This window comes from Papaver somniferum, chromosome 8 (genome assembly GCF_003573695.1).
Source record: "Papaver somniferum cultivar HN1 chromosome 8, ASM357369v1, whole genome shotgun sequence".
NCBI classification, from domain to species: Eukaryota; Viridiplantae; Streptophyta; class Magnoliopsida; order Ranunculales; family Papaveraceae; genus Papaver; species Papaver somniferum.
This window is the reverse complement of record NC_039365.1, coordinates 24848990-24861819: the sequence shown is the minus strand read 5'-3', so window position 1 is coordinate 24861819 and position 12830 is coordinate 24848990. Positions and strand designations below refer to the sequence as shown.

Genomic DNA, 12830 nt, shown 5'->3' with positions numbered 1-12830 from the left:
ATACAAGTGCCAACTCTGACCGTGATTTCATCTCTGGATGATCATCAATACTGTTACCATCCGTAGCTCAATACTGTTATCGATTTCAAAGAACTTCAAGGCTAGTTTAAGAATAATACTACTAATTGTTTTTGTCTCAATCTCCTGTAATGACTCTGATTATTTTTTTAAAAAGAAACAGCATGTTGCAGAGATGATTCAGGTAATTTACAAACAAGATTTAGCACAATGAGTTGTTTCTTTTATGTCTAGTGAACCAAAAACACAGTTTAAGTTCTGCAACTTAAACATGAAAAAAATCGGAACCTGGGAGTAAAATGGATCTTCCATTTTCAGTTATACTTGACTAAAGACAGTAAGGGTTTGTTTGAGAAGAAAGCTTCCAAATTGGATATTATCAGCTCATGCAGAGCCGAATATGATTCTACAGTTACCACAGCTACATGTGGAGCCAATACAATGTTGTCCTTTTCAAGGAGTTCTTCCGGAATGTAAGGCTCCTTTTCAAATACGTCTAACCCAGCACCACCAATCTCTCCTTGAACTAAACACCGTACCATTTCCTTCTCGTCAACTAAGGCTCCTCTACCCACGTTTATGATGATTCCTTTCTTTCCCAATGCCGACATTACATCCTTGTTAATAATATGAAAGGTCTCTTTGTTCAGACTGCAAGTTAAGATGAGAATATCGTTATGTGATGCAAGATCAATAACATTGGGATAGTATGAGAACGGAACTGACGGCTTCTTAGTCCTTGAGGTGTATGAAATAACACAGCTAAACGCCTCAAGTCTCTTGGCTACTTCGGACCCAATACTTCCCAACCCAAGAATTCCTACTCGCTTGCCGCTCAACTGCAAGGATCAAAATGTTATTTTTGGTGCGCATATGTATCGTACACACTCTGCTACAAGTACCTTAGAAAGAGAAAAACTGAAGTAAAGTCAGCACCAGTACTGGCTCGAAATACAGGGATTCAGTACCCAGGGAATTGAGTGATAGGCCATATGCACTCTGGACACCCAGCCATTTGAAATGAACCATTCTACATATATTTCTGCTCACATCTTAATGCTACAGGAAGACTGGTAGAACAGAAAAAAAAACAATGCATGTCATCTAAAATTTCCAGCACTCCCATAGGAGTCAAGTCAGTCAACTCCACCAGAACCCTTTTCCAAACTCACTGTGGATAAATCTTCCAGGTCCTGTTTTGGATTCTAAATAGGATTCATTGCACATCCAACCCCGTGACAAATGAGTTATAAAGACCTAAACATGCCAATGAACCTTACACTCCTACGTCAGGCCAGACGGTTTGTTGAGCAGTCCTATCTGCCAATTTCAATTCCCTAAGTTTTAAGACGATCTTAGAAATCATTTGGCTAAGATTCAGAATCCCTACTTAAAACCAAACAATTTTAATCCTAAATATAGCTTGATGATAATTTTAGTCCAATCATTTTGCTAAGATTTATGTAAGCCATTCCATTGTAGGTTTCAAACACTTGAAATTTAAACATACAGACAGAAGAGAAAACTTGATACTTCTACTAGCATTTCTAATACAAAAATAGATTGTTGGTGTCAGATTTCCCTAGGTACTAATTCTTCCTTTCAAGCTGATGTTTGATGACCTAGACCTATAATCCAGTTCTAGAAAGTAGAAATTGAAACCAAAAACAATGAAAATTCAAGAGAAAAAGAGAGCAAACCTTAGACCCCAGAGGAAACTCTGTGTTGATAGACCATAACCCAGAACGAACGAATCGATGACCAGAAGAAATTCCTCTAAGAACATCAATTAAAAGACCAATAGCAAAATCAGCAACATCTTCTGAATAAACGGTACCAGCATTTCCAATAACAATACCTCTTTTTCTACACTCATCCAAATCAATGTTATCAAGTCCAACACAAGTAAGAACTATACAACCTAAAGAAGGCAAACAGTTTAGGATATCTTTAGTGAGTGCAAATTTAGCCCCACAAACTAGGGCTTTCACCGATTGACACTCTTTTCTGAAAAATTCACTTACAGGTACTGAAAGATCAGTTCCTTTGAGACTTCTGAATTTGTTTGAGAATTTTTCTTGAAATGAAGGGATGGACGGGAAAGGTTTTAGAATAAGAACTAATGGAAGTTCTTCTGGGTTTGTTGCCATTGATTCAGAATTGGGTTAGTTACAGAGATCTTCCTAGTTCTCAGTACTATGCCCCACACAAGAGAGTTGGTCAATTCAGATGTCGACACATTTCTTCCAAGGGTGTGATTTTATTTTATCTACTTACTTTACATGTGGGTAAACAAAACCTCTGTTTGCATCATATATTCATCCAAGGAAATTTTGAAATCTTCAAATGAAGGCATAAATAGGAATCGACGTAGAGGGGGTCCGTATCTTCTATGCCAAAAGAAAGGCAGCAGTGATACACTTCACCGAAGGAGTGTACCGTGAAATGTATCGCAAGGGGATCGAACGATTCCCGCAATGCTTCTCAACATTGGGATGTGGAGCGGGGCATGAGTGGGTCCCCACCATCCACTCACACGGTACAAGTTACGGTGCACTCCTTGTGTACTAATCATTTCCGAAGAAAAGGTGAGCCACCAATGCCAGGCCAATAAGTGTGTTCTACTTTTTCTAACACTAAAAATCTAAAACCAATCATGAAGGCATATGCATTATAAAATTTGAATGCATCGCCTTCATCGAACTCCATTCCAATAATCGAAATTTCTTCTTTTCGTATTTTAGAATGCATCAGATAGATATTTCTAGTACTCATTGGCTCTTCAATACGTTCATCAATGTTTCTAACATTTGATTTTGATGGCTCTTCAATACATTCATCACTTAAAGGAATGTTTAAATTTGTAACTTGATCAAAATCCAATCTTCCACTAGTTTGACTTCCTTCGGTAAATTTCTTTACAAGGCATGAGTTCTACAATAATCATAAATAAAAACATAAATTAAGATTTAACAATATATATTGATTGGATGAATATAAAATATGATTCAGATTCATAAAAATCATACCTCCAGATCATGCTCCGTCAAGCTCCAAGACCCGGTGATTGAATTTTTGATATTGTATGTATTTTTCTTCTTTTTTTTTGTGAGGATTATGAACGAAGTATATACTAAACCCATTAAACGCATTATGCCTCATCTTATTTAGGAAAGAGAAAATCTTTTATCATGTTCCTGCGAAAATCTTCTATAGTGGTCCTGAGAAAATCTTCTATCATCTTATCTAGGAAAGAGAATTATCGGTTTCCCACACAAAAACGATAATTCCAAGATTTTCCAGCGAAACCCTAAATTGAATCAGATTTTAATCATGTTCTTCCTCATCCTCCTAGACTAATTCTTCTATCCACCGGCCCTGTCAAGATGTATCAGGTGTGGCCTTAAATTGCTTTTGGTGATTTTTTATTTAACCATAATTCTTTGTGTTGCTGGTTGTTATTCAATTCATCTCTAACTCATATTTGTTTTTATCAATTGAGTTATTGATGTCGGATTTGATTAGCTTTAATCCCCTTTTCCCTTGTTGTATGCACTTTTGGTCTCTGAGTTCTTGATGTTGATTGGTTCTCTTAAATTTGGTTTTCGTCTGCGCCTTCTTTGGATGTCAAAGCTAATGATGTTGTTTTCCCCTCTCCTCAAGTTTCTCTGCTGCAGCTGGAACTCAAATCTATTTCCAAGGTATTACTAATCACCCTAAAGGATTATCTCAGCTTACTTTTTCAGAATCATATTTTATTCAAACTTGGAGAAGCAGGAACTTTAGGTGGCGATTCTACAAATTTACAGCTAAGTTCTTATTTTCACTTTCTGTTGTAACCCTTCAACTCATTCTTACAACTCCATCCTGCAAATCTTTTTCATCTCTGTTTCCCGTAATTATTTATTCAAATGCAATTATACTTTATATTTTACTGATTCTTGTTTCTCAATTCGTCTATAAATGCCACTCAATACCCTGTTGTTTTGAATTCACATCTCCTTTATATCTTTCCATGTCCTTGCCTTGTGTTTTTAAGTTTTTTGTTTATGTTGTTTTCATTACGTGTTCTATGTTTGTAGTATAGAGATGTGTTCTTCAATAATATGTTTAGGAATCAAGCTAGAAATGGATACATTCCTTGTTAGAGCACTTCTCGGTCGAACTCGCATGTGTTGTTATCTCAAGCATGTTTTTCAATGTTAGTGATCAAAATTATAAGTCTTGATATCTAGTCTACTTATAGCTAAGTCCCGTACTAGGATAGAAAGTGTAGTTGATCTCAAGATTCCATGGCGATCATACTACAAAGACGAAGAACTACTCAAGGAACTGATGGAACTTCATCAACTAAAAGGTATGTGGAGACTTGAACTTATATATCACTCAAAAGTCTATCTACTCTATCTCCTATCTTGAGACAAAAATCGTTTTGCTATATAGACTTTGAGTATACACATTTGCTATTTCGAGCCGAGTTTATCTCGCTTATCTATTTCTCGAAATATGTGTTGGTAAGCTTTCGCTTTGGCCAAGTTCATCTTTACTAGTGAAGAAAGTCATATTAAGTTTCAATTACTTGAAAATTGGTTTGACGAAAAATAGTGTGTGAACAACAACTATATAATGTCCTCTAAGAATGTTTCAATGATTGAAATGAGAGTTTACATTATATAACCATGGTTGGATATAAGCATGTGTGGTAACTCATACATGTATAAGTCCTTATTCCTTGAACCAAAGTATGCGTACTTTGCTGCTCAGGAAAACCGGAACTAGAGTCTGCGTACCTAGTCCGCGTACCCAGTCCGCGTACTATCGGTGGTTCTCTTCCCGAGAATATCTAATGTTGTTTGTGAAATGTATACAAACTTATTCCGGGTACTGAAGTCCGCGTACCAGTCCGTGTGCTTAAGTTGGTTATTTTATAAAAAAGATTATTAGTGAACTTAAAATTATATAAACTAAGGAATGCAAGTTTGCAAATCGTGGATATAAAGTTCATGAATCGATCCGAGTGAATCAAATCGTTTTTGCTTCGATTGTGTCTTGTATACTTCTATAAGATCTAAGCAATTGAAAAACTCTCTAACTAGTTCATTTGAGTCATTTCAACTAGTTATGGTAAAGAAGGATATAGTTGATATGAAAGTGCTCATATGGCTAACCATTTGGTTAAATACTGTTGAACCAACTAGATGTACATGTTTGGTCACGGTTACACAAACCTAGATAAACGTGCATTTCATTTGTGTGTAACAAGCCAAGTTTCGATCTAACTGTTAAAAGATATTATCTTGAATCTAATCAGGTTTTCATCTAACGGTGAATATTGAATGCTTTGTTACTAATTAACCTAACATTGATTGCAAACCCTGATTTGAAAGACTATATAAGGGAGAACTCTAGCAACTGGGAACCTAAGCCCCACACCTCATGTGTGATACTAGTTGTATTATCTAGAGTTGATTCTCCTTTAACCTTAGGTTTCTACCGAAACCCTGTAGGTTAACGACTTAAAGACTTCATTGGGATTGTGAAGCCAGAACGATACTACTTTTCTTGTTGTTGTGTGATATGATCTTGATGTTTCCATCGTACTAAGTACAATCGTAAGATTGGCTTGAGATTAATTTCTCTGATAGGCAAGATATAAAAGAAGTCACAAACATCTTCATCTCATCGTTTGTGATTCCGCAATATCTATTTCGCTAGTAGATTAAGATTATTGTGAGGTGATTGATAATACTGAGCCGTTCTTCGGGAATAAGTCCGGATTATCAATTGGTTCTTGTTCACCTAGATTTATCAAAATACGGAATAAAAACTCGTAGGTATTTATGTGGGAGGCAGATTTATCTATTACTGTGGACTTTTTTGTGTGATACAGATATGTTTATTAAAGTCTTCGACTTCGGGCCGTAGCAACTCTTAGTTGTGGGTGAGATCATCTAAGTGAATCAAGTGCGTAGTATCCTGCTGGGATCGGATATGTAAGGAGCGCAACTGTACCTTGGATCAGTGTGAGATTGATTTGGGTTAAACTACAGTCCAGACCGAAGTTAGTTTGTAGTAGGACATTGTCTGTAGCGGCTTAATACAGTGTGTGTTCAATCTGGACTAGGTCCCGGGGTTTTTTTGCATTTGCGGTTTCCTCGTTAACAAAACTTCTGGTGTCTGTTTCATTTCTTTTTCTCATTATATTTTGTTATATAATTGAAATATCACAGGTTGTGCGTTAAGTCGATCAATTGGGAAACCCAACCCTTGGTTGTTGATTAAAATTGATTGTTACTTGAACATTGGTCTTTGGTACCGTTCAAGTGATTTCTCTTGTATTCAATTAGACTCGCAGATTTCTATTTGCTTGAGTAAGTATTGAATCGAGAAATAGAGATATAACTCTTTGATATACTTTTATTAAGATTGAGTCTGACTGTCGAGTTGATTCTCTTAAAATTATATTGGAGTTAGTCCATACAGATTGCTAAGAGGAATATTGGGTGTGGTTTTTAGACCCCCGCTTTTTCAATTGATATCATAGTAGGCAAACACGTTTAAAGACCTTATAAGTCTGTGTTTATAGTGATTTGACTCTATGGACAGGAATTTTATCTCCATAAACGTACCACCAGTCTTCGATGGCTCAAACTACCTATGGTGGAAAATTGCTATGCGTGCTTTTCTTCAAGCTCGTGATTTTCAAACATGGTTACGTGTTGTTAATGCTATGATCCTCCAGTTAATACAGAAGGTGATGCATCTATACCTAAGGATATTTGTAGATATAGTCCAGAAGAAATCCTTGCTGCAAAGAAAAATTCTGACGGCTTAAATGCTATCATACATGCCATTACCTTAGATCTTCAGCACCATGTGACTACGTGCACTAAGTCTAAAGAAGCCCGGGATATCTTAGAAACCGTATTTGATGGAAATACCAGTGAGAAAGAAGTTAGGATTCAAAACCTAAATTCTGATTGGGAAAACCTTTGTATGGCAGATGAAAAAACATTTGATGAGTTTAATCACAAAGTGTCTGAAATTGTTAATGCATCCTTTGCATTGGGTAAGACCATTCCTGAAAAGGACATTGTGATGAAAATTCTCAAATCGTTGCCATCTAGATACGATTCTAAGAAGCATGCCATCATTGAAGGAAATAATCTCGCAACGCTGTCCAAAAATACTCTGGTTGGGAAGCTAAAGATCTTTGATCATGAGCACACGTCCAAGTCCAATAAGGATGTTGCTTTCAAAGCACTAAAGAACACTAAATTACTTGACATAAGTAAAAATATTTACATCTCTGAAGATGACCTTTCTGAGGCTGATTCATCAGATGAAGATCTTGACAAGTCAGTCTCGTTGATCACAAGACAGTTTAGGGATCTTCTTTTGAAGAGAACTAAACGGTTCTCCAGAGATAAATCCAAGTCATCAGATAAACCACACAATCGTGTTCCTCCTAAAAATAGGGATAATGATGAAACTGATGACGAGGATATGCCTCAGTGCTTTAAGTGTAAAGGCTTTGGTCATTTTTCAAATGAGTGTCCAAATTGAAAGAAATACACTGGGAACAAAGGTCTTGCTGCAACTCTTGATGAAATGTCTGACAATTATAACTCTAATGAAGACGAAAAGTCAAGTTCTACACTTCTTTGTGAAAATATTGGTTTTGATAATTGTAGCAATACATACATCAATCTTGATATTCTTTCAGAAGAAAACTAAACCAATCTGGAAGATGAAACTGACCTTTCTATTGGAAACTCTGTGAATAATGTTTCAGGTTCAACTATGTGTCTAGCAGCTTGCACATCTCAGATGCCTGAGTTATATTCAAGGTTGACGTGCTCATATTTTTCACTCAAAGGTCATGAACTATCAAAGTGTTACAAGTACAAACACAAATTGAGACATGTGAACAAACTTCAACGAAGAGCAAATCGATTAGCAAGCAAGCTTAAACTTTCTCAAAAGACCGCTAAGGTATGTAAGATTTTATCTTCTTCTAAGAAGTTAGTTTCCAAGGATAAAACAATACCATTAGAGAAGAAGGTATGGGTCCAATCGTTTTGATAGACAGAGGTTGATGGATTCCTCTCAAGAGGAACATGGTGGACAGATTATTGTTCACCGGAACACAACTTGATTGTGTTGTTTTGTATATCTTGTCTCATGTGCCTGATCAAAAGAGACAAGGTTGTGCACCTCTCAGGCTATAGGAAAAGTTTTTTTTCTTGTTTTTTTTCTTAGTTTTTTTTTGATGCAAAATTGGAATTTCCTGTCTATCAATAAAGGAGGGTTATTCTCGACAAGTATACTCTCTCCAGGGTTCAGAATTGTGCGTGCACGAACCTATTTAAGGTTACGTAACCCTACATTCCTTTTTCCTTATCTGAAACTTCTTTTATCTTAAAATTACTTGTTGAGTTAAATTGTATTTCCTCTCACAAACCCATACGCTTATGGATACTCCAAGTATTATGTCTTCTAATGGAAAAGATGTTAATATGATTGTCAAACCATCAATCATGAAGGAAAAAGAGAAATATCTGTTGCCTCCAACTTTGAAAAGAAAAAAAAGGAATGTGAGGAAGCCAAGAGTCGTTCCTTCAAATTCTCAGAAGTTTTCTGATGTTCTTGAAGTATTTAAGGAGACACGAAAGGAGATTCAACAGATAAAGGCTGTTGTGGTCAAGACTCTTGAGATTCAGAAGTCCCTGGTTTGACATCAGTCAAGAAGGTTTATTGATATTAACTCATATATTCATGAACCTTATGTCCCAATGGTTGTTGACGACAAGGAGTTCTGTGACGATAAAGAATTCTTCAAAGGTCTTAATGTCTAGTAAATATTCTTATGAGAATTTTATTCTTGTGTTTTTAGGAAGAATAACTAGAGTTTGGAATAGCCATTATTGTGATTACATATAGCTATTTCCAACGTTTTCATCTTTATTGTTTTTAGATTTATTTACTTAAATTCTAAAAAGTTGATTGGAAGATGATTTTTGCAGTATTAATCTTTATGGTTTTATATATTGCAACTTGTTATGGGATATGTGTGTTTCCGTCTGTGAACTATTATTGTCCCATACCTTGTCAAAAGTTAAGTCTTTCATATGTCGATATGCATGTATTGATAAAAGAATGAATGAACTTTTGACATTACAATAGATCCTTTGAAAATAGATCCTTTTGACATTACAATAGATCCTTTTTTCTTTGGAAAATATCTAATCCGTGATGTCGATATGCATGTTTTTTTTTCTTTGGAAAATATCTTTGGAAAAAACGAGCACGTCAAACTTGGATAGTATTCAGGCATCTGTGGTGTGAAAGCATCCAGACACATAGTAGATCCTGAAACATTACAACCAGAGTTTCCAAAGGATGGGTCAATTAATTCTTCCAGCTTGATTGGATTCTCTTCTTCACCTAAACCATCAAGGTTGATATATGTACTTCTACAATTATCAAAATCAATGTTTTCATATAGAAGACCAACACTTGATTTCCTATCTTCATCAGAATCATAGATCTCAGACATCTCATCAAGTGTTACAGCAAGACCTTTGTTCCCAGTGTATTTTCTACGATTTTGACACTCGTTTGCAAAATGACCAAAACCTTTACACTTAAAGCACTGTGGCATATCCTCGTCAGCATCCCTGTTTTTAAGAGGAACGCGATTGTGAGGTTTATCTGACGACCTAGGTTTGTCTCTTGAAAACCGTTTACTTCTCTTCAATAGAAGATCCCTAAACTGTCTTGTGATCAAGGAGACTGATTTATCAAGATCTTCATCCGAAAAATCACCCTATGACTGATCATCCTCAGATACATAAACACTTTTACTTTTATCAAGTAATTTAGTGTTCTTCTGTGCTTTGAAGGCAACATCCTTTCTGATTTTTCATGTATGCTCATGATCAAAGATCTTAAGCTTTCCAACCAATGTATTTCTGGAAAGATTATCAAGGTTATTTCCCTCAACGAGGGCATGCTTCTTAGACTCGTATCTAGATGGAAGCGATCTGAGAATTTGCATCACAATGTCCTTTTCAAGAATAGTCTTACCCAATGCAAAAGATGCATTAACAATTTCGGACACTCTGTGATTAAACTCATCAAATGTATCTTCATATGCCATACGAAGGTTCTCCCAATCGGAATTAAGGTTTTGAAGCCTAGCTTCCTTTTCACTGGAGTTTCCTTCAAATACGGTTTCTAAGATATCTCAAGCATCTTTAGACCTGGTGCAATTTGACACATGGTGCTGAAGATTTGGGGTAGTGGCATGTATGATGGCATTCAAACCGCCTGAATTTTGCTTTGCATCAAGTATCTCGGCAGGATTATATTCACCAATATTCTTGGGAACGTTTACATCTCCAACTGCCACAACGGGAGCATCATAGCCATTAACAACATATACCCATGATTGAAAATCACGCGCTTGAAGAAAATCTCGTATAGAAATTTTCCACCATAAGTAATTAGAGCCATCGAAGACTGGTGGTACGTTAATAGAGATAGCACCTCTGTCCATGGAGTCAGATCGCTAGAAACACAGACTTGTAAGGTCTTGAACGTGTTTGCCTACTCTGATACCAGTTGATAAAGCGGGGTCTAATAACACCACCCAATATTTCGATTAGCAATCTGTATGGACAAACTCGAATATACTTTTAAGAGAATCAACAAGACTCAATCAATTAAAAGTACACCAACGAGTTTATCTCTCCCTCTCTCTTGATTTGTTTTCTTCAAACAGAAACTGCGAGTACTAATCAAATACAAGGAATAACTTGGATGGTACCAAAAGACCAATATCCAAGGATCAATCAACGACAATCAACAACCAAAGGTTGGGTTACTCTAATTGATGATCTAACGCACAACCTGGATTATTTCAATTATAAAGATAAAACAATATAATGCGGAAACTGAAATAACACAAACACCAGAAATTTTGTTAACGAAGAAACCGCGAATACAAAAAAATCCCGGGACCTAGTCCATATTGAACACACACTATATTAAGCCGCTACAGACACTAGCCTACTCCAATCTAACTTCGGACTGGACTGTAGTTGAACCCCAATCAGTCTCCCACTGATCCAAGGTACAGTTGTACTCCCTACGCCTATGTTCCCAGCAGGATACTGCGCACTTGATTCCCTTAGCTGATCTCACCCATAACTAAGAGTTGCTACGACCCAAAATCGCAGGCTTTGATAATAAAAAAATCTGTCTCACAAAGACAAGTCTATCAAAGGATCAATCTGTCTCCCATAGAAAAACCGTAAAGTTTTTGTTCCGTATTTTGATAATTAATCTAGGTGAACAGGAACCAATTGATAATCCGGTCTTATATTCCCGAAGAACAGCCTTGATAAATCAATCACCTCACAACAATCTTAATCGTATGGTAGCGAAACAAGATGTTGCGGAATCACAAACAATGAGACGAAGATGTTTGTGACTACTTTTTATATCTTTCCTATCAGAGATATTAATCTCAATCCAATCAATCTAATTGTACTCGTACGATAGAAGATGCAAGATCAGATCACACAACTACGATAAAAGTAGTATCGGCCTGGCTTCACAATTCCAATGAAGTCTTTAAGTCGTTAACCTGGTTTTAGAAAAAGAAAACCAAAGGTTAAAGGAGAAACGACTCTAGCACGCAAACTAGTATCACACGTGAAGTGTGGATATTAGTTTTGCAGAGTTGCTAGATGTCCCCTTATATAGTCTTTCAAATTAGGGTTTCGCCTTGGTCACAAAGCAAACAATATCCACCGTTAGATGAAAATCTGATTTAGATTCAAGCTAATATTTCTCAACCGTTAGATCGAAAACTTAGCTTGTTATACACAAATCAAATGCACACTTATAGGTTTGTTAATCGTACCCAAACATGTACATTGTTGGTTCAACAATAGTTAACCAAAAGGTTAGCTATATGAGCATTTCATACCAACCATATTCTTCTTCACCATAACTAGTTCAAATGACTCAAATGAACTAGTTAGATAGTTGTTCAATTACAATGAAATCTTATGTACTACACAAGACACAATTGAAGCAAAGATGATTTGATTCACTCGAATCGGTTCTTGAACTTTATAGCCACGGTTTGAAAATTGCATTCCTTAGTCTTTATAAGTTTAAGTTCAAAAAACATATTCAGATATATAACCTTCTTAAGTTCGCACACTAGGTTCGTGGACTTAAGCAACCTGGCAGAGTTTACAAACTCCAGCAGAAAATCTCGACAAAGACTTTCCGCCAGTTCGCGGACTGGTACTCACGCAACAAGTTTATCAACTCCAGCAAAATTTCTCGGGATGAGAAGTTCGGTAGTTCGCATACTTGGAAACAAGCCATTATTCCGGTTTCTCTTGATCAAAAAAGTTCATAAACTTTGGTTCAAGGGATAGGACTTATGCACATATGTGTTTCCACAACAATACTTATGTCCATCATTGGTTATGTAATCTAAACTCTCATTCCAACCATTGAAACATTCTTAGAGGACGTTATACAGTTGTTATACCATTTCTCGTCAAAGCAATTTTCAAAGTGATTGAAACGTATCATCACTTTCGTCACTAGGTAAAGATAAACATGGTCGAAGAGAAACGCTTACCAACACATATTTCGAGGTATAGATAGGCGAGGTATACTCGGCTCGAAATACCAAATGTGTATAATCTAAGTCTATATATAGCATACGACTTTTTTTTCTCAAGAAGTAGGAGATTGTGTAGATATACTTTTGAGTGACAGAT

At 36.2% G+C, this 12830-nt stretch overlaps 1 protein-coding gene across 2 annotated transcripts; it reads right to left on the bottom strand.

Moving 5' to 3' along the window:
• Window positions 1-203: 203 nt before the first annotated feature.
• Window positions 204-2177, bottom strand: LOC113304572 (glyoxylate/hydroxypyruvate reductase HPR3-like). Of its 2 annotated transcripts, XM_026553713.1 has the most exons (3): window positions 1719-2177; window positions 745-857; window positions 204-669 (listed from the first exon to the last, which is right to left on the bottom strand). In XM_026553713.1, exons 1-3 carry the CDS (start codon window positions 2166-2168, stop codon window positions 333-335), a joined length of 900 nt encoding a protein of 299 aa, XP_026409498.1. In that variant the 5' UTR covers window positions 2169-2177; the 3' UTR covers window positions 204-332. The 2 variants fall into 2 exon arrangements, with proteins under 2 accessions (XP_026409498.1, XP_026409497.1); XM_026553712.1 differs by having other exon boundaries at window positions 204-857.
• Window positions 2178-12830: the final 10653 nt, after the last annotated feature.